Below are 27,715 nucleotides of genomic sequence, written 5' to 3' on the forward strand. Positions count from 1 at the left end.
TGAAGAAATTCGGCTTGTCACCAAAAGCACTCACAAACTTCTACAGATGCACAATCGAGAGCATCCTGGCGGGCTGTATCACCGCCTGGTACGGCAACAGCTCCGCCCTTAACCGTAAGGCTCTCCAGAGGGTAGTGAGGTCTGCACAACGCATCACCGGGGGCAAACTACCTGCCCTCCAGGACACCTACACCTCCCGACATTACAGGAAGGCCATAAAGATCATCAAGGACATCAACCACCCGAGCCACTGCCTGTTCACCCCGCTATCATCCAGAAGGCGAGGTCAGTACAGGTGCATCAAAGCTGGGACTGAGAGACTGAAAAACAGCTTCTATCTCAAGGCCATCAGACTTTTAAACAGCCACCACTAACATTGAGTGGCTGCTGCCAACACACTGACACTGACTCAACTCCAGCCACTTTAATAATGGGAATTGATGGGAAATGATGTAAATATATCACTAGCCACTTTAAACAATGCTACCTTATATAATGTTACTTACCCTACATTATTCATCTCATATGCATACGTATATACTGTACTCTATATCATTGACTGCATCCTTATGTATACATGTATCACTAGCCACTTTAACTATGCCACTTTGTTTACATACTCATCTCATATGTATATACTGTACTCGATACCATCTACTGTATCTTGCCTATGCTGCTCTGTACCATCACTCATTCATATATCCTTATGTACATATTCTTTATCCCCTTACACTGTGTATAAGACAGTAGTTTAGGAATTGTTAGTTAGATTACTTGTTGGTTATTACTGCATTGTCGGAACTAGAAGCACAAGCATTTCGCTACACTCGCATTAACATCTGCTAACCATGTGTATGTGACAAATAAAATTTGATTTGATTTGAACTTATTTTGTTGAACCAAAATGTAAAGTGCTAGTCCCTGATACAAGAGCTGAAATAAAAGATCACATAAGTGCTCCATACGCACAAAAGCGTACTTTTTTCAAATTTTGTTCACACATTTGTTTACATCCATGTTAGTGAGAATTTTTCATTGCCATGATAATCCAAGAATCTGATTGAATATCAAGAATCTGATTAAACAGCACGATCATTACACAGGTGCACCTTGTGCTGGTGACAATAAAAGGCCACTCTAAAATGGGCAGTTTTGTCACACAGTTTTGAGGGAGCATGTAATTAGCATGCTGACTACAAGAAAGAGCTCATTTTTCTACCATACACGTCATTATAGAGAATTTGGCAGTACATCCAACCGGCCTAATAACTGCAACCACGCCAGCCCAGGACCTCCACAACAGGCTTCTTCACCTGCGGGATTGTCTGAGACCAGCCACCCAGACAGTTGATGAAATGGTGGGTTTGCACAACCAAAGGATTTGGGGCGGCAGGGTAGCCTAGTGGTTAGAGAGTTGGACTAGTAACCGGAAGGTTGCAAGTTCAAACCCCCGAGCTGACAAGGTACAAATCTGTCGTTCTGCCCCTGAACAGGCAGTTAACCCACTGTTCCTAGGCCGTCATTGAAAATAAGAATTTGTTCTTAACTGACTTGCCTAGTTAAATAAAGGTAAAATAAAATAAAACAGGATTTCTGCAGAAACTGTCTCAGGGAAGCTGTCATCCAGTGGAGGCTCCTCAGAGGAGGAAGGGGAGGACCATCCTCCTCAGTGAAATTTCATAAAAATAGTGAAACATTAAACAAGTTATCCTTTTTAGACTAAACATAATCATATGTCACCAAATAATTGATTAAAATACAATGTTTTGCAATGAAGGTCTACAGTAACTTCAACAGCACTGTCTGGGGTAGCACCATGGTGTAGCTGGACGACATCTATAATCCGTACTCCTCTCGCTACATTGACTTCAACACAAAACCTAAGAGGCTCATAGGTCTCACCCCCTTCCATAGACATACAGTACCGCAAAACATGTCTCAACGTCAACAATGAAGAGGTGACTCTGGGATTCTGGCCTTCTAGGCAGAGTTGCAAAGAAAAAGCCATATCTCAGACTGGCCAATAAAATAGAAAAGATTAAGATAGGCAAAAGAACACAGACACTGGACAGAAGAACTCAACCTAGAAGGCCAGCATCCCGGAGTCGCCTCTTCACTGTTGACGTTGAGACTGTTGTTTTGCTGGTACTATTTAATGAAGCTGCCAGTTGTGGACTTGTGATGTTTCTCAAACTAGATACACTAATGTACTTGTCCTCTTGCTCAGTTGTGCACCCGGGCCTCCCACTCCTCTTTCTATTATATTCTGGTTAGAACCAGTTCGCGCTGTTCTTCAGTTTCTTGGCAATTTATTGTATGGAATAGCATTCATCTCTCAGAACAAGAATAGACTGACGAGTTTCAGAAGAAAGTTATTTGTTTCTGGCCATTTTGAGCCTGTAATCAAACACACAAATGCTGAGGCTCCAAATACTCAACTAGTCTAAAGAAGGCCAGTTTTATTGCTTCTTTAATCAGACCAACAATTTTCAGCTGTGCTAACATAATTGCAAAAGGGTTTTCTAATGATCAATTTTAAAATGATCAACTTGGATTAGCTAACACAACATGCCATTCGAACACAGGAGTGATGGTTGCTGATAATGGGCCTCTGTACGCCTACGTAGATATTCCATTTAAATCTGCCATTTCCAGGTACAATAGTCATTTACAACATTATCAATGTCTACACTGTATTTCTGATCAATTTCCTGTTATTTTAATGGACAAAAAATGTGCTTTTCTTTCCAAAACAAGGATATGTCTAAGTGACCCCAAACTTTTGAACGCTAGTGTACATGGTAATTATGACCTTCAGGAGGACGTCCTCCAACCAACCAAAGCTTTTGCATTATGAACTGACATGTTGTCCATCCAGTCATAGAATTAGGATTAGAAAACGAACATAGTGAGTTATATTGGGATTGTGCCACAGAGCATTGTGGGGGTGATATGTGTTGTAGAACCCCTTTCATTCTCTGGTGTACAAGGAAAACGTGCGAATTAAAAGCGAGGGTCGACCTTTGCCTGAGATGAGTTTCATGAAGGCAGATGAAAAGGTGAGGGCTTTCAATACTAACTTGAATCAAAAGTATAGCTAGTTAACAGGGAGCCTTTCATCAGGCTGGCTGTATTGCTGGCCTTGCCTGCTTTTTGGAAAGTGCAGTGACCTGAAGAACACTAATCTGATTAATTATTGTAACATCTAATCTTCCAGCTAATATCTTCCCAAATATATTATTATTCATGTTTAAAAGTTGAATTTGTTTGTAACTGCTGCATTATAACAGGTTGTTACTTGTTTTGGGCAATAAGGCTATTATTGAAGAGTTCAATGGTTTTGGAAAAGTGCCTTTCTCTTCAGTCTTGTGGTATACCTTGAGTAGTTTATCTGGAATTACAGTATCAATAAGGGTTTTATAAAAATGAACAGAGAAACCATCATCACCCGGGACTTTATTATTAGTGAGTCATTTCATTACTTTGGTAACCTCCTCAATCTATTTATCTCCCTCTGTGTCTCTATCATCTAATGGCAGTTTGGGGATTTTCTTTTTTAAATCATCTAAATCTACTATCACGTTTGGATCTGTGAGTATATTCATATCAGTGGATGAAATATCAGGGAGTCTGTGAGCTAATTGTTTACCAGCTTTGTCTCCTAAATATGACAGTTCTTGGATCTGAGTTTGAAGAAAATTCTACTTTTTTGTTCAGCAAATCTACCAGTTCCGTTTGAACTTTAATGAGATTAGAATAGATTTAGTCTCTTCTTGGGATTAGCTTTATTTTGCCTTTCAACAACAGTCAAAAGCTCTGTTTAGTTCTTAAATTCTTTTTCAGATTGTTTTTTTCCGTTGGGTGCTTCATTCTATAGCCAGAGGACTCCTGTTATCTCCAGGAGTGAACTATACGTTTTGTCTTTATCTGTTGTTGTTAGCTTGGTCCATCTACTTTAAGTGCTGCCTGTCTTCCCAGCAGCCTACTTGGTGTGTGAACTGCTGACTGCTGTTAACTTTCAGATGATTGTTGACACATCAACCACGATTAAGCGGCAGGGCAATTTGTGACTTGTTGTTTTCGTAATCAGTGGCTGTGTTGGAGGAGTGGTTTCTCTTCTCCTAGACAATAAGAAATTAGTACCGGGAGGTGTGCTCTTCACCTTTTGCAATTCAATTAGTATTAGTACTTCAGTCTCCCTTGTTTTCTCAGCGGCAGCTCATTGCAAAACTAAGACGGTTCTGCCGAGTTATTTGAGGAAGGAAAGAGAAGGCTCCACACCACACTCTCACTTGAGTTTTTTCAGATTCTCATTTTGCTCTTTTGTAGCTTTGGCAACTATGTGTGTGTTTTCTATCTCAGTTCACTCCTCTCCCTGTAGGCTTTACAGATGCTCTCCACCCCTTGGCTGCAACCCTTCTAATTTAGTGTACCCCGCACGCACAACCCATGTGGAATTCCTGGTCTCTGGTAGCATTTGGGACTGCCGATCTGTGCTCAAGAACACTGAATCAGCCTATGCTGCCCTTCAGTCCCTTGTCTTTTTGGCCCAGACTGAGACATGGATCACCCCAGAGGACACTTCTACTCTTTCTATTTAACTAGGAAACTCATTTAAGAACAAATTCTTATTTACAATGACGGCCTACCAGGGAACAGTGGGTTAACTGCCTTGTTCAGGGGCAGAACGACAGATTTTTACCTTGTCAGCTCAGGGATTCAATCCAGCAACCTTTCGTTACTAGCCCAATGCTCTAACCACTAGGCTAACTGCCTTCCCTCTAGCTGCTCTCTCTTCACCTGACTACAATTTATCTCATAGTCCGAGAGCATCTTGTCGTCGCAGTGGTGGTACATGGCTACTCATTTCTCCTAAATGGAGATTTTCTCTTTTCTCACTCTCTCTCCTGTCCATTTCCTCATTTTAATTCCATGCAGTCACTGTCACTTATCCACTCAAGCTTAACATTGTTGTCATCTATTGCCCACCAGGTGCCCTTAGAGAGTTCCTCAATAAGTTTGACACCTTGATGAGCAAATTTTCATCTTTACTATTACCATTCTTTACTATTACCAACATGTATCCCCACTTCATTAACTACTTGGGCCCTACAGCCCACGTTGGTTTACAAATCTCAGAACTCAGAGAGCTAGCGAGCACAGCTTTTGAGGAATCAAAATTGGGCCACGCTAAGAGCCCTGACATCTCGGTTTTCAATATCGAACAGGTGCGCTCACTCCAGTTAGAGGGTGTATTATCAGGGAAAGGAGCATTGAGAGATGACGCACATCTACAGTATCTACCATGAAACCACGATACCAATAACTGCCAAGGTCAAAATAACTATAATTAACGTCGCCAGCGAAATGACTACCGCTGCAATCAACCTGATCACTGCGTTCCTGCACCCAACCCACACAAAGTGTCAGGGCACAAGGGTAAGAATGTGTTCAATGACGATCAAAACGTAGACTAATATTCTCTGGATCTCTGCTAAGGGAAGTACAAAAGCACCAAAAAATAAATAAGTCACCATGACTAGGCGTGGAATTGCCAGAGAACAGGTCCGCCAAAATGAACACCATTTGCGAAGATGTAAACAATTGAACTACTCCCGCTCTCACTCAAAACCATATCCAGGGAACGGTCTATCAAGAAACAAGCCCACTCAGATACACAAGTTGCGACACACAAGGTAAACAACATCCAATAGCATTCCAGTCAAACTCCGATAAGTCGATCTGTTTTAACCATGAACACAAATGACACATCACGCCGTTGCAAACAATCACTCCACTTTGTGGGGAATATGACTGCAAAACGCTACCTCGACGCCAGGTTGCTACCTGGAAACAGTTCTGGAGGCCAGCTTAACCTGTGATGTGCTAATTGATTCGGGCTCGACAATATTGCTAATCTTTCAAACATTGTTCAATGATCTCTAAAGGGCTGTGAACCCATCTAAACATTGGTTAAAAACAGATTGATGCGACACTACACTTGGAGGTTTCACTCAGACTACCTGATCTCTCACAATGCGACTCATACAGAAACTACACTTCCAAAACATATCACTTGTTCACCCTGTGAATGTCACCAGCCTCAACTGAACACCTGCTACTCGGAGCAGACTTGATTAATCGTTTGGTCCCACTGATGGATTGGAAAAACAACCAATTGTGGTCACAGGTAACTGTACCACTGGTGAAACACTGTGCAATATCGCCGAAAGATATTCTTGTCTCAGTTCGCAGGTACTGGAACGTTTGCCACACGTGTACGCTGTGGTGAATGGCAGGCTTTGACAGCCACTGAGCGTTTTGAAGCACAAATACCAGGAGATTTGGTTGAAAGGTTACAGCCACTCTACTAACAACGCAGCTGCTGACAACTCGTCCATAGGGGCCAACCTTTTTGCTTGTTGCCTTTGGACAGCAACACCAATCACTGGTGGGAGGGGGGGGGGATCCCGAGACACAAAGAGGGGGTATACTAGCCCAGACCCATGACGAGCCTCGTCGATGCCAGTGGGTGGGTCGTGGCTACATGCAACAGTGTCGAGGCTGCCCGATTAGGATACAAATCAAGTTGTAAACTTCCCCACGACAAACAAAGGAGCGGACAAGCTCCTCAATGGGATAACCTTAGAATACATCTCAGATATCACAGAGGTGTCCCACACTGGTCGTATTATTTTTTTTTAAACAATAGTCACTCCTTGCCATGCGTAGTCTCAACTCAATGCAAATAGTAAAATGCTCCAATCATGTGTTCCGGTAGGATAACATTACAGAATAAATTGGTAGGATAGCTGGTTCCCTTGGGTACCAGTACCGATGCCAGAAACAGTCAGTCCAACCTGTTGAATTTATTATGGATTTATTATGGATAAATGAATAAACAATATCCCCATTTTAAATAGAATTGTATCTAGGTAAACGTATACTTTGTTGATTGACAATATGAGTTCATAAGAAGGGATTGTGTGACAGGACAAGGAGTAATAAAAAGTTAATGAACACCATTCCAACTAGGCATAAACAAATGGGTTGGGGACTGTGTAAACACATAAGGTCGTTAGCCTATGGTTGACCCAACTGAAACTTAGCTCTGGGGTTTTTAGATAAGGAAGTGAGTGCATTCCTAGGTTTTCTGTTAATTATAACTGTCAGTTCAGTGGTGATCGATAATGTTGAGGGGTCAAAAGTTATCTGGGAGTGTGTTAGTAAGTTAGAATGAACTTTTCACCTTACTTTGTCCCGGTCGAGAGGAGGGGATTCTGTTAAAGCAGTAAAATGACGTCATGATCTGTATATAAACTGCTGCACGTGTTTAAGTGGGAGCGCGCTCCGAGAATAAATTCTATTACCTATTATTGAAAGATTGATCTGAGTCTATTTTATGCAAACAAGAAATCTTTACAAATTCTCATAAAATAGATTAAGGGCTTTCAATTGATGAAAGCACATTGGCATAATTAAATTATAGTAACAAGCCACAGTCAGTAAGAAGGTTAGAGACCTAACAAGTTGAATTGCCCTTGACAACAGTGACAGAGGTAGTAGTCACTCAGATTGCACCATGTGGAAGGAAATATTTCTTCTGATGGTTAACACACATGCCCCTAATAAATAGAACCCTCCATTCAGGAGGAAACTTATGAGAAGTCATGAACCATTATCACACCGCGTACGACTGGTTCAGTGCTCATAGACTACTTCCATCGTGAAGTTAGCTCGTCCGTGGATAACATAGCTATGAAATAGACTCCTTCATACCTATCGCTACTAAAATGGTGTAAGACACACTGATTTGTAGTAAAACCACTACAGGTCCCCATGGCATACGTGCCGACCTCAAGCCGGATTCTTACTGACAAATGGTCATTGACATGGAAAATATCTGATGATTGCAGACTCATTCTGCTCAGGTTGCAGCCTACCAGGATACTCGGTTTTCTTGCCCTTGGCATGTGCGCTTGTGCAAGCATAAACGCACATATGCACAACGGAACATTTAATGCGGATTTATATTATGATCACTTAAGGGTTCGAGCAAAATAGGATAGGATCATTAGACAAAATGGTTTAACTTTTTATGGCTGCAGGGGCAGTATTAAGTAGCTTGGATGAAAAGGTGTCCATTGTAAACGGCCAGCACCTCTGTCTCAGTTGCTAATATATGCATATTATTAGTAGTATTGGATAGAAAACTCTCTAAAGTTTCCAAAACTGTCAAAATATTGTCTGTGAGTATAATAGAACTGATATTGCAGGCGAAACCCTGAGAAAATTTTGAAATTTATTTTGAAAACTCCATGTTCCATAGCCTCCATTTGCTGGATTTAAAGGGATATGAACCAGATTCCTTTTCCTATTGCTTCCTCAAGGTGTCAACAGTCTTCAGACATAGTTTCAGGCTTTTATTTTGAAAAATGAGCCAGAATGATAACATCGCGTCAAGTGGTCGCAAGAGTTTTGCTCACGCAACAGAATTTGGACAGCTATTGTTTTTCCCTCTCCTACTGTGAAAGACATTTGCGGTTGATATATTATTGATTATATATTTTAAAAACAACCTGAGGATTGATTATAAAAAATGTTTGACATGTTTCTGTGGACATTATGGAAACTATTTGGAATTTTTGTCTGCGTTGTCGTAACCGATCTTTCCTGTGGATTTCTGAACATAACGCGACAAACAAATGGAGGTATTTTGGATATAAAAATAATCTTTATGGAACAAAAGGAACATTTGTTTTGTAACTGGGAGTCTCCTGAGTGAAAACATCCGAAGATCATCAAAGGTAAATTATTAATTTGATTGCTTTTCTGATTCTCGTGACCAAGCTTCCTGATGCTAAGTGTACTTAATGTTTAGTCGTCCGATCGATAAATTTACACAAACGCTTGGATTGCATTCGCTGTAAAGCATAATTTCAAAATCTGACACGACAGGTGGATTAACAAAAGGCTAAACTGTGTTTCCTATATTGCACTTGTGATTTCATGAATATAAATATTTCAAATCAAATCAAATTTTATTTGTCACATACACATGGTTAGCAGATGTTAATGCGAGTGTAGCGAAATGCTTGTGCTTCTTGTTCCGACAATGCAGTAATAACCAACGAGTAATCTAGGTAACAATTCCTAAAACTACTACCTTATACACATAAGTGTAAAGGGATAAAGAATATGTACATAAAGATATATGAATGAGTGATGGTACAGAGCGGCATAGGCAAGATGCAGTAGATGGTATCGAGTATTGTATATACATATGAGATGAGTATGTAAACAAAGTGGCATAGTTTAAAGTGGCTAGTGATACATGTATTACATAAAGATGCAGTAGATGATATAGAGTACAGTATATACGTATACATATGAGATAAATAATGTAAAGTATGTAAACATTATATTAAGTAGCATTGTTTAAAGTGGCAAGTGATATATTTGACATCAATTCCCATCAATTCCCATTATTAAAGTGGCTGGAGTTGAGTCAGTGTGTTGCAGCAGCCACTCAATGTTAGTGGTGGCTGTTTAACAGTCTGATGGCCTTGAGATAGAAGCTGTTTTTCAGTCTCTTGGTCCCAGCTTTGATGCACCTGTACTGACCTCGCCTTCTTGACGATAGCGGGGTGTACAGGCAGTGGCTCGGGTGGTTGTTGTCCTTGATGATCGTTATGGCCTTCCTGTGACATCAGGTGGTGTAGGTGTCCTGGAGGGCAGGTAGTTTGCCCCCAGTGATGCGTTGTGCAGACCTCACTACCCTCTGGAGAGCCTTACGGTTGTGGGCGGAGCAGTTGCCGTACCAGGCGGTGATACAGCGCACCAGGATGCTCTCGATTGTGCATCTGTAGAAGTTTGTGAGTGCTTTTGGTGACAAGCCGAATTTCTTCAGCCTCCTGGGGTTGAAGAGGTGCTGCTGCGCCTTCTTCACGATGCTGTCTGTGTGATGTGTACGCCGAGGAACTTAAAACTTACTACCCTCTCCACTACTGTTCCATCAATGTGGATAGGGGGATGTTCCCTCTGCTGTTTCCTCTGCTGGATTCGGTGAGCGAGTTCATTAGAACGTGCGTTGAAGATGTCGTTCCCATAGCAACGATTAAAACATCCCCAAACCATAAACCGTGGATTGATGGCAGCGTTCGCGCAAAATTGAAAGTGCGAACCACTGCTTTTAATCATGGCAAGTTGCCCGGAAACGTGACCAAATACAAACAGTGTGGATATTCCCTCCGCAAGGCAATCAAACAAGCTAAGCATCAGTATAGAGGCAAAGTAGAGTCGCAATTCAAAGGGCTCAGACACAAGATGTATGTGGCAGGGTCTACAGTTAATCACAGATTACAGGAAGAAAACCAGCCCCATCGTAGACAGCGATGTCTTGCTCCCAGAAAAACTAAACAACTTCTTTGCTCACTTTGAGAAAAATACAGTGCCACTGACACGGCCCGCTACCAAAACCTGCGGGCTCTCCTTCACCACAGCCAACGTGAGTAAAACATTTAAACGTTTTAACCCTCACAAGGCTGCAGGCCCAGACGGCATCCCTAGTCGCATCCTCAGAGCATGCACAGACCAGCTGGCTGGTGTGTTTACGGACATATTCAATCAATCCCTACCCCAGTCTGCTGTTCCCACATGCTCAAACAGGGCCACCATTGTTCCTGTTCCCAAGAAAGCTAAGGTAACTGAGCTAAACAAAGTGCTTTGAGAGACTAATCAAGGATAATATCACCTCCACCCTACTTGACACCCTAGACCCACTCCAATTTGCTTACCGCCCCAAGAGGTCCACAGAAGACGCAATCACACTGCACACTGCCCTAACCCATCTGGACAAGAGGAATACCTATGTAAGAATGCTGTTCATCGACTACATCTCTGCATCTCGTCATTAAGCTTGAGACCCTGGGTCTCGACCCCGGCCCCTTGCAACTGGTTCCTGGACTTCCTGACAGGCCGCCCCCAGGTGGTGAGGGTAGGAAGCAACATCTCCATCCCGCTGATCCTCAACACTGGGGCCCCACAAGGGTGTGTTCTCAGCCCTCTCCTGTACTCCCTGTTCACCAATGACTGCATGGCCATGCAAGCCTCCAACTCAATCATCATGTTTGCAGACAACACTACAGTGGTAGGCTTGATTACCAACAACGACGACACAGCCTACAGGGACAAGGTGGGGGCCCTCAGAGTGTGGTGTCAGGAAAACAACCTCACACTCAATGTCAACAAAACTAAGGAGATGATTGTGGACTTCAGGAAACAGCACCCCCCTATCCACATCGATGGGACAGTATTGGAGAAGGTGGAGAGTTTTAAGTTCCTCGGCGTACACATCACGAACAAATTGAAATGGTCCACCCACACAGACAGCATGGTGAAGACAGCGCAACAGCCCCTCTTCAACCTCAGGAGGCTGAAGAAATGGCTTGTCACCAGAAACACTCGCAAACTTTTACAGATGGTGGGCCTCCCGGGTGGTGCATCCGATGTCACAGGAAGGCCAAAAAGACATCAAGGACAACAACCACCTGAGCCACTGCCTGTTCACCCCGCTATCATCCAGAAGGCGAGGTCAATACAGGTGCACCAAAACGACGACCGAGAGACTGAAAAACATCTTCTATCACAAGGCCATCAGAATGTTAAACAGCCATCACAACATACAGACTCAATCTCTAGCCACTTTAATAATTAATAATTGGATGTAATAAATGTATCACTAGTCAATTAAACAATGCCACTTCATACAATGTTTACATACCCTACATTACTCATCTCATATGTACAGTATATACTGTACTCTATACCATCTACTGCATCTTGCCTATGCCGTTCGGCCATCGCTCATCCATATTTACATGTACATATTCTTATTAATTCCTTTACGCTTGTGTGTATAAGGTAGTTGTTGTGAAGTTGTTCGATTACTTGTTAGATATTACTGCACGGTCAGAACTAGAAGCACAAGCATTTTGCTACACTCACATTAACATCTGCTAACCATGTGTATGTGACCAATACAATTTGATTTGATTTGCATAAAATTATGGGTTAAGAATTAACATGTCAGACCAGAGAGACGTGAAGCTTCAGCTCACATCCAAAGTAGTTCGAACTCTGAATCTTAAGGTAGAGACAATAAAGTCCCCTCCCGGACAATGACTGGTACGGCTGATTTGCTGTCCTAAATAAAGTATCCAGAAAAGTGAATTTAAGTGGGACCAGTCTACTACTCTTCTCAAATCACCGTAGTACGCTTCTCTCATCACCCCACTGATAACCATTGACACAGCTGGCTAGCCTACCTTCAAATAAGCATCTTCCAGATGGAATGGAAGAAGTATAAACTCTGTAGTTCTGATCAGGACGACATGACATTTCACCGGATACCGGATGACTGCAGACGAGAACAACCGTAGAAAATAGGTGGGGACCACTTTTGGACAATCAAAGCCTTACAAGCGTGCCGCGAAAATGCCCATCCAACTCCCTTTCCAAGAATGTCAGGTTCCGAAAGAGATACATGGCGAACCAAGGCATTTCCACGTAAATACATTCATGATTTCTTACTCCTAGCGTGCGACGGTTCGAGTGACAGTAGTTTCAAAATGTATCAACTTCAAGTGTCTCTGTCCCTCTCTGGCTCTCTCTCACACTCTCCAGGTCTTTTGTAACAAGCCGCCATATTGTTGTCAGTCTGCTCGGGACCTGTTTCTAATGTATTATGTATGTTTATCCTGTGTTACCGTCTAGTTAACTAGTAAATAAATAATTAAAACAATTTGCATAGTACTGAATCATAAGTAAGGCTGGGGTTTTTGTAGATGCAAGGACAATGCAACTGTTCAGAATGATGATATGAGGTTATGATTAGTAAGTTGACTGTTTATGCATGAAATAGAGTTTAATTCGGGAGAACCGCTTTCGTTGTGCCCCAAATCCAATGAGTTAATTGTTCCATGATTAATTTCATCGGGTAACAATTAAACATAGTTAGTTGATTTAAATAAATAACAGTCATCAGATTAATGAAAGCGAAGTCACGACAGTACAGAGGGTTGTGAGTTTGCACCATTTTTCCCAGCACAGAATTTTCTGTGATTTTCCTGCAGGAGGTGTCAAGTCCTGAGTATTTTGTTCAATGTAAATGTGATATTGTTGGGGAGACAGACCTTCATAAGGTTGTCAGTGTACTTCTAAAGGAAGAGAAACCGCTAAATAGGATCACTTCTCTCTCCTGGCCCCTAGATAAAGGGAGCCATTGAAGTGACCACATATAAAGTATATTCACCATGCATGGATATCTGTATTTGACGAACTGGTGACTTTTTCAAGGTTTGCATTAAAAAACCTGCTTGGAGTAATTCTCTCTGTACATTCTCTCTGTACACACTATTTTATCATATTTTGATGGAGGGAGTGGTTTGATAAGTGCATATTTATGTGTTTGGGTGTGTGCGTGTGAAAGAAATGGTAAAGAAAGACGAAAGGATAAAGGTATTGATTAAAACAGTCTCAGGATGCTCCATTGTGGCACACACATCAGTTTTTACCGGTGGCTCCTATTGACATTTTACTCAGATAAAGTGAAGAAAGAATGTTGATTATCCCTGATGGGTTCTGACTTCTTAACTTGAATATATGTGTAACGGTTTTCTTCTGGTGAAAGAGAGGCGGACCAAAATGCAGCGTGGTTATTCTTGTACATCTTTAATAAAGATGAAAATACAACAATCTACAAAACAAGAAACTTGAAAAAAGCGAAACAGCCCTATCTGGTGCAACAAACACAGAGACAGGAACAATCACCCACAAAACCCAACACAAAACAGGCTACCTAAATATGGTTCCCAATCAGAGACAATGACTAACACCTGCCTCTGATTGAGAACCATATCAGGCCAAACATAGAAATAGACAAACCAGACACACAACATAGAATGCTACACCCAGCTCACGTCCTGACCAACACTAAAACAAGGAAAACACACACGAACGATGGTCAGAACGTGACAATATGAAATATCCTTATTCATGTCACTGAGGGAGATAGGGGAATGTAGAACGTTTACATTCTGTCAGAACATGCTATTGTTAGACCTCAGGGATCCAATGGAAAGGAGAAGGGCCACAGTCTGGTACAAGTCAACAGGACAGCCATTAGTTGGGGAGGAGTGAGGAATTTGGGCCGAGGTTAGGTCAGTTGAAGTGAGGAAGAACATATCACTAAAGTCCTGTCTAGCAACAGAGGTGGATTGGCTGTTCAGATGTGTAAGGAGGAGACTCAACATAGGAAGAAGGGTTAAATACCAGTGCTTATGTCAATATGTCTTTGTCTGTTCAGCTGTCTGACCCATTTGGGGGAATAAACTTGGTTTGAGCTTTAATAATTGTCTGTGAGTTTTTACTCTGTTTATTTAGAACCTAACATCCCCAAAGGAGGGATATGGCTGACTAACGCCTCCATCAAACCAACAGCTCTGTCCTCTGTTTACCTGTGTTATTGAATGCTCATGGACAACCAGAAAATGAGAAAGCCTGCCATGAACAAACAACCAGGAAATGAGAGAGCCTGCCATGAACGAACACACAGCCCATATCCTTTACTCAAGTGCCTCGTTGAGCCAAATCCGCTTTCATAAAAGAAAAAAAAACACCTCGCTACAGAAGTCATCGAACAACGTGACATCGTCAAGCGGCTTTTACTGTTCAGAGGAGTGAATGAATGAATATTCTAAGTTGAACCCATCATTATAATGGAAGATTAGATTATTGATTAGACCGTTAGTGTTCTGTGGTTCCACCTTTACCTGTAATGCCAATCTGGAGAACCTGGGAGGTCACCTGGCCAAGATCAATCATTCTTCTCTCATCGAGAGCGAGAGCGAGAGCGGCATTTGTAAAAGTCCTTGCCCCCAGGGATTTAGTGTGTAATGAGAGTTAGTTTATGAAATTTATTCCCAGTGATGCACAATAACCAATATTTTTGACATTTGCCTATCACCCTCAGATTTCCTTTTGAGAAATATACTTAAGCTGTCCGAGAAAAATACAGGACTTAAACGAATGTGTCAACCCACTATATTCATTCTCATTTCCAGAAACCCTTAAACTCTTTGAGCCGATGTGCCTCGCCTTCCCCCATTTGCAATGTTTCTTTACAGTCTTTACATCTAGACCAAGGGGATTTGAGCTCTCGTCCATAACTTGTCACAATGTGTCAGGACAGTGTTTTTTCATGGAGTTTTGGACAATCTTGGATTAAATCTGCAGTGGGCATGTGGAAGTGTATATGTCCTTTCAGAACCATAAGCTCTATCAGAGGGGAAAATAACCCTTCAAAATCAGCTTGTATGGAGATTGTATGCAGCTATCCCCCAAGTAGATTGGTTTGCGTACTGGTTTTCAAAATGTCCTGCAGTTGACAGAGTTGGTGCTAATGGGTCTGCCCACATGCATCGATTAACAAATGGGTTCATCAAGGGTTCACAGCCTCCCACTCAGAGGGTAACCTTCCATTAATATAGACATCTAGGCACAAATCACAAACAGCCTTCTCCCACCAGTGGTAGCACAGCATCCAGAGGTGTTGATGAGGAATGCCTCACCTAAGACAAAGGACAGTAAACTGAAGCTGCAAGTCTAAATTGATTTTCATTAACAGTGAAACGTCGAGTCCTTTTCAAACTCATTAGTTGAAAAAACACATTCTGATTACCTATTTAAAATATGAATTCATCCTCCCATGTCAGCGATGCCCAAATTCTTTTTCCATTACGCCAAACCTTCATTGCCACTCTGGGGACTGAAAAATGAATGGTAGCTTTTATACGTTTTTGCTCAAGGATTCTGTCAGTGATGTTTCTTTGAAAAAAGTTGATGTGAGCTGTTGACATAATTTGTTTAATTTGCAAGGAGGAATAGTTGTACAATTTAACAAAATAGTGGAGTCACTTTTCTATTTTGCACTTGCTTAATGGAATTTGGCCAGCCGTTGGTATACACTAATGGAAACTAATGGAAGACTATAACAGAAGCAATTGTCTATGATGCTGTAAATCAGTTGAGGAATTTCCTGACTGTGTGTTTTGAAAGTCAGACTTGAATCTTTGGTGTATTATAGGTATTTTATCTTCTGCCCAAAAAATATTCAGGGACAGAGGAACAAAAGCAATCACTATTTCCTGGCAGAATATCCATTTATTGAAATGTTAGACAAAAAGAAATACTGTGCTGTGCAATCGACGAACAACTCTGTTTATGTACAGTTTATACATTTGTACATACATATATGTATACATACATACATACATACATACATACATACATACATACATACATACATACATACATACATACATACATACATACATACATACATACATACATACATACATACATACAGTGCCTTGCGAAAGTATTCGGCCCCCTTGAACTTTGAGACCTTTTGCCACATTTCAGGCTTCAAACATAAAGATATAAACTGTATTTTTTAGTGAAGAATCAACAACAAGTGGGACACAATCATGAAGTGGAACGACATTTATTGGATATTTCAAACTTTTTTAACAAATCAAAAACTGAAAAATTGGGCGTGCAAAATTATTCAGCCCCCTTAAGTTAATACTTTGTAGCGCCACCTTTTGCTGCGATTACAGCTGTAAGTCGCTTGGGGTATGTCTCTATCAGTTTTGCACATCGAGAGACTGACATTTTTTCCCATTCCTCCTTGAAAACAGCTCGAGCTCAGTGAGATTGGATGGAGAGCATTTGTGAACAGCAGTTTTCAGTTCTTTCCACAGATTCTCAATTGGATTCAGGTCTGGACTTTGACTTGGCCATTCTAACACCTGGATATGTTTATTTTTGAACCATTCCATTGTAGATTTTGCTTTATGTTTTGGATCATTGTCTTGTTGGAAGACAAATCTCCGTCCCAGTCTCAGGTCTTTTGCAGACTCCATCAGGTTTTCTTCCAGAATGGTCCTGTATTTGGCTCCATCCATCTTCCCATCAATTTTAACCATCTTCCCTGTCCCTGCTGAAGAAAAGCAGGCCCAAACCATGATGCTGCCACCACCATGTTTGACAGTGGGGATGGTGTGGTCAGGGTGATGAGCTGTGTTGCTTTTACGCCAAACATAATGTTTTGCATTGTTGCCAAAAAGTTCAATTTTGGGTTCATCTGACCAGAGCACCTTCTTCCACATGTTTGGTGTGTCTCCCAGGTGGCGTGTGGCAAACTTAAAACAACACTTTTTATGGATATCTTTAAGAAATGGCTTTCTTCTTGCCACTCTTCCATAAAGGCCAGATTTGTGCAATATACGACTGATTGTTGTCCTATGGACAGAGTCTCCCACCTCAGCTCTAGATCTCTGCAGTTCATCCAGAGTGATCATGGGCCTCTTGGCTGCATCTCTGATCAGTCTTCTCCTTGTATGAGCTGAAGGTTTAGAGGGACGGCCAGGTCTTGGTAGATTTGCAGTGGTCTGATACTCCTTCCATTTCAATATTATCGCTTGCACAGTGCTCCTTGGGATGTTTAAAGCTTGGGAAATCTTGTTGTATCCAAATCCGGCTTTAAACTTCTTCACAACAGTATCTCGTACCTGCCTGGTGTGTTCCTTGTTCTTCATGATGCTCTCTGCGCTTTTAACGGACCTCTGAGACTATCACAGTGCAGGTGCATTTATACGGAGACTTGATTACACACAGGTGGATTGTATTTATCATCATTAGTCATTTAGGTCAACATTGGATCAAATCATCATTTCAGTTTTTGATTTGTTAAAAAAGTTTGAAATATCCAATAAATTTCATTTCACTTCATGATTGTGTCCCACTTGTAGTTGATTCTTCACAAAAAAATACAGTTTTATATCTTTATGTTTGAAGCCTGAAATGTGGCAAAAGGTCGCAAAGTTCAAGGGGGCCGAATACTTTCGCAAGGCACTGTATATATATACACTACCGTTCAAAAGTATTTTGGTCACTTAGAAATGTCCTTGTTTTTGAAAGAAAATCATTTTTTTGTCCATTGAAATAACATCAAATTGATCAGAAATACAGTGTAGACATTGTTAATGTTGTAAATGACTATTGGAGCTGGAAACGTCCGATTTTTCATGGCGTACAGAGGCCCATTATCAGTTTCAGAATAAAGGGCTTTGTTTCTGGCCATTTTGAGCCTGTAAATTGAACCCGCAAATGCTGATGCTCCAGATACTCAGCTAGTCTAAAGCAGGCCAGTTTTATTTTGTATCTTTAATCAGAGCAACAGTTTTCAGCTGTTCTAATATAATTGCAAAAGGGTTTTCTAATGATCAATTAGCCTTTTAAAATGTTCAACTTGGATTAGCTAACACAACGTGCAATTGGAACACAGGAGTAATGGTTGCTGATAATGGGCCTCTGTACGCCTACATAGATATTCCACAAAAAAACAGCTGTTTCCAGCTACAATAGTAATTTACAACATTAACAATGTCTATACTGTATTCCCAATCAAGTTAATGTTATTTGAAGGACAAAACCTTTACAAAAAAAGACAAAAAAAGTACTTACCTTTCAATAACAAGGCCATTTCTAAATGACGCCAAAGTTTTGAACGGAGTATATATATAGTTTAAGTCGGTAGTTTACATACACCTTAGCCAAATACATCTAAACTCAGTTTTTCACAATGCCTGACCTTTAATCAGAGTAAAAATTCCCTGTTTTAGGTCAGTTAGGATCACCACTTTATTTTAAGAATGTGAAATGTCAGAACAATATTAGAGAATGATTTATTTCAGCTTTAATTTTATTCATCACATTCCCAGTGGGTCTGAAGATTACATACACTCAATTAGTATTTGATAGCATTGCCTTTAAAATGTGTAACTTAGGTCAAACGTTTCGGGTAGCCTTCCACAAGCTTCCCACAATAACTTGGGTGAATTTTGGCCCATTCCTCCTGACAGAGCTGGTGTTACTGAGTCAGTTTTGTAGGCCTCCCTGCTCGCACACACTTTTTCAGTTCTGCCCACACATTTTCTATAGGATTGAGGTTAGTGCTTTGTGATGGCCACTCCAATACCTTGACTTTGTTGTCCTTAAGCCATTTTGCCACAACTTTGGAAGTATGCTTGGGGTCATTGTCCATTTGGAAGACCCATTTGCAACCAAGCTTTAAATTAACTTCCTGACTTTTTTAAAACCTTTATTTAACTAGGCAAGTCAGTCAAGAACAAATTCTTATTTTCACATAATTTCTATTTTGTGAAGTGCACCAGTCACTCCAGCAGCAAAGCACCCCCACAATATAATGCTGCCACCCCCCGTGCTTCACGGTTGGGATGGTATTCTTCAGGCTTAAAATCCTCCCCCCTTTTCCTCCAAACATAAAGATAGTCATTATGGCCAAAAACACTTCTATTTTTGTTTCATCAGACCAGAGGACATTTCTCCAAAAAGTACGATCTTTGTCCCCATGTTCAGTTGCAAACCGTAGTCTTGCTTTTTCTATGGTGGTTTTGGAGCACTGGCTTCTTCCTTGCTGAGCGGCCTTTCAGGTTATGTCGATATATGGGCTCGTCTTACTGTGAATGTAGATAATTTTCTACCTGTTTCCTCCAGCATCTTCACAAAGTCCTTTGCTGTTGTTCTGGGATTGATTTGCACTTTTCGCACCTTTTCGCACCAGAACGTGTCTCCTTCCTGAATGGTATGAAGGCTGTGTGGTCCCATGGTGTTTATACTTGCGTACTATTGTTTGTGCAGATGAACGTGGACCTTCAGGTGTTTGGTAATTGCTCCCAAGGATGAACCAGACTTGTGGAGGTCTACCAATTTTTTCTGAGGTCTTGGCTGATTTCTTTTGATTTTCACATGATGTCAAGCAAAGAGGCACTGAGTTTGAAGGTAGTCATTGAATTACATCCACAGGTACACCTCCAATTTACTCAAATTATGTAAATTAGACTATCATCTAAAGCCATGACATCATTTTCTGGAATTTTCCAAGCTGTTTAAAGGCACAGTCAATTTAGTGTATGTAAACTTCTGACCCATTGAAATTGTGATACTGTGAATTATTAGTGAAATAATCTGTCTGTAAACAATTGTTGGAAAAATTACTTGTGTCATGCTCAAAGTAGATGTCCTAACCGACTTGCCAAGACTATAGTTTGTTAACCAGAAATTTGTGGAGTGGACCAAAACGATTTTTAAGACTCCAACCTAAGTGTGTGTAAACTTCCGACTTCAACTCTATATATACAGAACTTGTAATTGTTTGGACACACCTACACATTCAAGTGTTTTTCTTTGTTCTTGCAAATATCTACATTTTAGAATAATAGTGAAGACGTCAAAACTATGAAATAACACATTTGGAATCATGTTGTAACCAAGAAATAGATTTTAGATTTTTCAAAGTAGCCACCCTTTGCATTGATGACAGCTTTGCACACTTTTGGTATTCTGTCAACCAGCTTTGGAATGCCCTGGAATGGAATGATTTTACAAGTCTTGGAGGTGTTCCCACATATGCTGAGCACTTGTTAGCTGCTTTTCCTTCACTCTGTGGTTCAACTCATCCCAAATAATCTCAATTTTGTTGAGGTCGGGTGATTATGGAGGCCAGGTCATCTGATGCAGCACTCCATCACTCTCCGTCTTGGTCAAATAGCCCTTACACAGACTCGAAGTGTGTTGGATTATTGTTCTGTTGAAAAACAAATGATAGTCCCACTAAGCACAAACCAGATGTGACGGCGTATCGCTGCAGAATGCTGCGTTAGTTATGCAGGTTAAGTGTGCCTTGAATTCTAAATAAATCACAGGCATTGTCACCAGAAATGCACCACCACACCATCACACCTCCTCCTCATTGCTTCACGGTGGGAACCACACATGTGGAGATCACCCTTTCACCTATTCTGCATCTCACAAAGACACAGCAGTTTGAACCAAAAATCTCAAGTTTGGAATCATCAAACCAAAGGACAGATTTCTACCGGTCTGATGTCTATTGCTTGTGTTTCTTGGCACAAGCAAATCTCTTCTTCTTATTGTGTCCTTTAGTAGTGGTTTCTTTTCAGCCATTCAACCATGAAAGCCTGATTCACACAGTCTCCTTTGAACAGTTGATGTTGAGATATCTCATTTATTTGGGCTTCAATCTGAGATGCAGTTAATTGCCGATTTCTGAGGTTGGTAACTCTAAAGAACTTATCCTCTGCTGCAGACGTTCCTTTCCTGTGCCGGTAGTCATGAAAGCCAGTTTCATCAAAGAGCTTGATGGTTTTTGAGACTGCACTTGAAGAAACTTTCAAAGTTCTTGAAATGTTCTGTATTTTTTCATTTTTTTATTTAACTTTAATTTAACCAGTTAGGCAAGTTGAGAACAAGTTCTAACCATTCATGTCTTAAAGTAATGATGGATTGTCGTTTCTCTTTGCTTTTTTGTTGTTGTTCTTGCCATAATACGGACTTCTTCTTTATTCAATTCAATTCAATTCAATTGGGCTTCTGTATTGGCTCAAACGCATTAAGAAGGAAGGAAATTTCACAAATTAACTTTTAACAAGGCACACCTGTTAATTGAAATGCATTCCAGGTGACTAACTCATGAAGCTGGTTGAGAAATGCCAAGAGTGTGCATAGCTGTCATCAAGGCAAAGGGTGATTACTTTAAAGAATCTCAAAAATAAAATATATTTTGTTTTGTTTAACATGATTCCATATGTGTTATTTAGTAGTTTTGATGTAGAAAATAGTAAAAATACAGAAAAGCCTTGAATGAGTAGGTTTGTCCAAACTTTTGACGGGTACTGTATGTATATATAAACACACATGCAGTGCTTTCGGAAAGCATTCAGACCGCTTGACTTTTTCCTCATTTTGTTACATTACAACCTTCTAAAATTTATTTAAATAATTGTTTTTACCCATCACTCTACCAACAATACCCCATAATAACAAAGTGAAAACTGCTTTTTATAATTGTACATTTATTGATAATGAAAAAACAGAAATACTTTATTTACATAACTATTCAGACCATTTGCTATGAGACTCGAAATTTAGCTCAGCTGCATCCTGTTTCCACCGGTGGTAAAATCAATTGATTAGAAATGATTTATAAAGGCACACACATTTCTACATAAGGTCCCACAGTTGACAGTGCATGTCAGAGCAAAAACCAAGCCATGAGGTCGAAGGAATTGTCTGTAGAGCTCCGAGACAGGATTGTGTCGAGGCACAGATCTGAAGACGGGTACCAAAACATTTATGCAGTATTAATGGTTCCCAAGAAGACAGTGGCCTCCATCATTCTTAAATGGAAGAAGTTTGGAACCACCAAGACTCTTCATAGAGCTGGCCTCCCAGCGCAAACTGAGCAATCAGGTGAGAAGGGCCTTGGTCAGGGAGGTGACCAACAACCCAATGGTCACTCTGACAGCTCCAGAGTTCCTCTGTGGAGATGGGAGAATCTTCCAGAAGGACAACCATCAGGTAGTGGCCAGACGGAAGCCACATGACAGAGGCATATAGACAGGTGTGTGCCTTCACAAATCATGTCCAATCAATTTAATTTACCACAGGTGGACTCCAATTAAGTTGTAGAATCAGCGGAAATAGGATGCAGTTGTGCTCAAGATTCTCGGGTCTGATGAAACCAAGATTGAACTCTTTGGCCTGAATGCCAAGCATCACGTCTGGAGGAAACTTTGCACTATTCCTACAGTGAAGCATGGTGGTGGAAGCATCATGCTGTGAGGATGTTTTTCAGCGGCAAGGACTGGGAGACTAGTCAGGATCGAGGCAAAGATGAACTGAACAAAGTACAGAGAGATCTTTGATGAAAACCAGGACCTCAGTCTGGGCAAAGGTTCCCATTACAACAGGACAACAACCCTAAGCACACAGCCAAGACAATGCAGGAGTGGCTTCGGGACAAGTTTCTGAATGTCCTTGTGTGGCTCAGCCAGAGCCTGGACTTGAACCCGATCGAACATCTCTGGCGAGTCCTGAAAATAGCTGTGCAGTGAGACACTCCCCATCCAACCTGATAGAGCTTGAGAGGATCTGCAGAGAAGAATGGAAGAATCTCCACAAAAACAGGTGTGTCAAGCTTGTAGCGTCATACCAAGAAGACTCGAGGCTGTAATTGCTGCCATAGGTGCTTCAACAAAGTAAAGTGTCTGAATACTTGTAAATATCTTTTTTCCATTGTTTTGTTTTTTTAATTAAAAAAATGTTTTTGTAAAAATCTGTGTTTGGTTTGTCATTATATGGTATTGTGTGTAGATTGATTAGGGAAAAAACGATTTAATAAATTTTAGAATAAGGCTGTATCGTAACAAAAGGAGGAAAAACTCAAGGGGTCTGAATGCTTTCCGAATGCACTGTATATAATCTATTGTCATATGTAATTAAAACAACATATCATCATCACCTCATTTAAATCCAGAAATATCAAAGACCCCAATCCCTCCCTCACATCCATTTGTTTGGCATTGTAAAGTTGTAAAAAAAAGAAGCATTTTTTTCCTTTTTTTTACATTCATTCAAAGATCAGTTGATTGGTAAAATTCAAGTCAGTAGTATCCATGACTAATATTCCTTTGTGGGATCTGCCTTTAGCCATAGTTCAGAGTTCAGGCAGAAGTTCAAAGACTAGCATTATTATGTTTCTGCTGTAATCCAGTCAAAACAAGATGACAAAGATACAAGAGAATGCAATAACAAATAGCACTCTAACACCAGTTTAAATTCACATCTTCACTTTCTTTTCATACACACTTTCTGAAATCCTGAAGACGCACCTGAGCACAGAGTTTTTAGCATCAATGGCAACTGTTGCGAAGCATATGCCCCCGAAACACTTTTAATGAATATCTGATAGGCAGTTTTGGTTGAAAAAAAAAGAAAAAAAAGTAGCATGTAACAATTAGAGGTTGTTGGGAATAGAGCAGAGAGCGTATTACAAATTTGCGTGGATGTCCTCATGTCGCAGCACTTTGTAGGTAATCCAGTAGAAAATGTTGAAGAAGAGGAAGCTCAGAGGGAAGACTGCGCGGGATATCGTGTCGATGCGCTTGGCCCGGTCCACAAAGCGCTTGCGGACCGCCTCTCCATCATACATGGTGGACACCGGCGGGGCGAAGATTGTGGCCCCTTCCACCGCCGTTCCGTCCTTGGTCTGCAGGCAGTGACCCAGTCCGTAGCCGCGGAAGTAAAACCCACGGCTGTCTCTCACCAATTCCTCTTCCTGGGGAATGAAGCAAAAAGAAAGCACAAATTGGCTCTTCACTGTCAACTGGCATTAACTAATATTTCTTCCTAGTGGGTAATTCTTAGATGCAGGCATTTGGGATGTAACGTAGCAAAAGGGCAACAGGGTGAGGGCATTACTTACTCAACTTAAAAGGAAAAACACCAAGCATGCCTGGACTTAAAGTGCAATTGCCCCTAAAAACAACATCTCATTTAGAAAACAGCCTATGTGGCATCGATTTGAGTCATAATCATGTATTCTACTGTCAAAGTTTACTACAAAGTGTAATTTTGGTCATAAAGTCAGTCTCGTCCAAAACTGAGTTTTGTGAGAAATCACAACCTAAGTGAAGTTGTATTTTTTTTCAATCCTGCCCACATGCCAACAGCTTGGCAGCTGCATGCGACCCAATCGTATTGCCCGTGGTCAATTTGCATTGACTTTGGATATCCCTGTGGGGCTTGTTAGGGACCGTTGTTAAATTACACAATGTAATTTGCAAAAAAAAAATATATATATTTTGGCAGATGCTCTTATCCAGAGCGACTTACAGTTAGTAAATTTATCTTAAGATCTTAAGCTATGTGAGTCAACCACATATTACAGTCGTAGTAAGAACAGTTTTGACCGGGCTGAGCGGGAGCTGACCTCCAGTAGGGTTAGGATGCCCAACAGACCAGAGGTGGCAGACGCCAACACCTGGGCAAGCATCATGGTCTTGTAGTGGATGCGAGCTCGACTGGGAGTCAGTGGAGTGTGCGGGGAGTGGGGTGGCATGAGAAAACTTGGGAAGGTTGAACACCAGGTTGGGTGCTGCGTTTTGGATAAATTCCAGGGTCTGATGGCACAAGCAGGGAGTCCAGCCAACAGAGCCAGCTGCAGTAGTCCAGACGGGAGATGACAAGTGCCTGGATTAGGAGGTGTGCCGTTTCTTGTGTGAGGAAACGTTGTACTCCACGGATATTGTAGATCATGAACCTGAGTTGTCCACCTTGATTGAGAGGTCTTGGAGTGGACAGGCCTTACCCGGAAGGTAGAAGTGCAGATTTGTCTTGTTGAGGGTTAAGCTACATGGGACAATACGTTAAAATTGGCTCCACATCTCAATGACTTAAAAACCTCAAACCAACTATAAATAGTAGAAATGAATATACAAATATTGAAACCATTTCATGAGAACTAAAAGGTGTACAATATGTCTCATTTACATTGTGTAATTTATTGACGGTTCCTAACTAGCCCCGAGATTGGCTATCCAAAGTCCAACCAATTTTGCCAGCCGGCTGAAGCTAGTTGGCAAAATAATTTGTCTAACTCTTCCCACCTGTGAACACACAAAAGAGACATCCACATCAAACCACACCCTGAAACCAACACCTATTTCAATTAAATCATTGTCACTAGCGTTTCTTAATGAACCAAATCTAAAACGAGGCCAAATCCGGAAGTGCAGTCAGGCTTTAAGGGGAGAGCTATATCCGGTTTACTATGTTGTAATTTGCCTCATGTCATGGACGATTTGTGAGAGATGGTGTTTAATCAATCCAGCGGTCTAAATTCAAGTTTGTTCAGTCATCTGCCTTTCCGGAGTCTCTACACAGAGGGAGTGCAGCTGGAGAGGAACAGTATCATTAACGCGAAAGGGCCATTTTAATTACCAAAGTAAAAAAAATGTACCTCCATTTCTCTTTGTAGGCTAAGGACACAGACTTTAAAAAAATCTAAACTTATGAAATAATAGACCTATCAAGGTGCCGGAGTGAAAAGTCAGGGTCCCGACAAAAACTCACAATGGGCATTACCAATGATGGATGGCGGGGCACTCTTTCCATGCAGAGTGAGATGCCATATTCCCTATCTTTGTGGGGAATATTAATAGACATGTAGCTTAATGTGTACAGTCCTCTCACACCTTGAGAGATGCGCTTTGGCAGGGAAAGGTGGGATCTAAATTGGGTTATTAGTTGTCAGTGTTAAGGCAGTGAGTGAATTGACCCTGCCAGGTGTCTTTCTCCCTGACCCTTGGCAGGTATTTATTTTGTGTTACAGACTGAATTGAAAATTGATTAAATTTGGATTTTGTTTTGTCACACAATACCTCATATCAAAATGGAATGATGTTTTTCGAAATGTTCGCAAATTAATTCAAAATTAAAAGCTGAAATGTCTTTAGTCAAAAAGTATTCAACTGATTTGTTATGGCACGCCTACATGAGTAAACATTTGCTTAACAAGTCACATAATAAGTTGCATGGACTCACTATCTGTGCAATAATAGTATTTAACATTATTTTTAATGACTACCTCACAAACAATTGTCTATAAGGTCTTAACAAGTCACATAATAAGTTGCATGGACTCACTATATGTGCAATAATAGTATTTAACATTATTTTTAATGACTACCTCACAAACAATTGTCTATAAGGTCCCTCAGGTGAGCAGTGTATTTCAAATACAGATTCAACCACAAAGACCAGGGAGGTTTTCCAATGCATCACAAATAAGGGCACATATTAGAAGATGGATAAAAAATAAATAAACAGACATTGAATATCCCTTTTGATTATGGTGAAGTTATTAATTACACTTTTGATGGTTTATCAATAAACCCAGTAAAATCCAATACAACACATTACTGAATACCACTCTCCATATTTTCAAGCACAGTGGTGGCCGCATCATTTCATGGGTATGCTTGTAATCGTTAAGGACTGGGTAGTTTTTCAGGGTAAAAAATAAATGGAGTGGAGCGAAGCACTGATTCAGGTTTCCTAGAGGAAAACCTGGTACCGTCTGCATTCCACCAGACACTGGGAGATTAATTCACCTATCAGCAGGACAATAACACAAGGCCAAATCTACACTGGAGTTGCATACCAAGAAGAAAGTGAATGTTCCTGACTGTCCGAGTTACAGTTTTGACTTAAATCTACTTGGAAATCAATGGCAAGACCTAAAAATGGTTGTCTAGCAATGATCAACAACCATTTTTTCCTACAAGGGTATGAATACTTATGTAAATTAGATATTTCAGTATTTTATTTTTAGTGAATTTGATAAAATTAGTTTTCACTATGTCATTGGGTGAGATGATTTATTTTGTTAACCAATTTTGAATTCAGGCTGAAACACAACAATATGTGGAATATGTCAAGGCGTATGGATACTTTCTGAAGGCACATTTTTTACTCAATAAAAAAGATCTCCAAGTACTAAGCGATCAATACATGCCAACACCCTCAGAGCAGAGGATGTCCTGTGTCATGTCTTTGTGCTTTCTTGAGAAGACAGCGAAGACCCCCCCCCCCGAAGAGTACCCACCTGGAGCCGATGACACAGAATTACATCAGACTTTAATTTAACGTTTAGAATTAGGATGGCGTGAAGGGCAGGAGCAGACCAGGGGGGAGGAGGGTGAGAAAG

The 27,715-nt window shown here is 40.8% G+C and overlaps 1 protein-coding gene across 1 annotated transcript in view; it reads right to left on the reverse strand.

The window, feature by feature from the left end:
- Window positions 1–23,995: 23,995 nt before the first annotated feature.
- Window positions 23,996–27,715, reverse strand: part of LOC135545222 (glycine receptor subunit alpha-4-like) — a 127,476-nt gene continuing 123,756 nt past the window's right edge. The window contains exon 9 of the mRNA XM_064972847.1: window positions 23,996–24,283. Coding sequence (XP_064828919.1) covers window positions 23,996–24,283 — 288 coding nt within the window. The remainder of the gene's footprint in view (window positions 24,284–27,715) is intronic.

The sequence above is a fragment of the Oncorhynchus masou genome, chromosome 9 (assembly GCF_036934945.1).
Source record: "Oncorhynchus masou masou isolate Uvic2021 chromosome 9, UVic_Omas_1.1, whole genome shotgun sequence".
Classification (NCBI taxonomy): domain Eukaryota; kingdom Metazoa; phylum Chordata; class Actinopteri; order Salmoniformes; family Salmonidae; genus Oncorhynchus; species Oncorhynchus masou.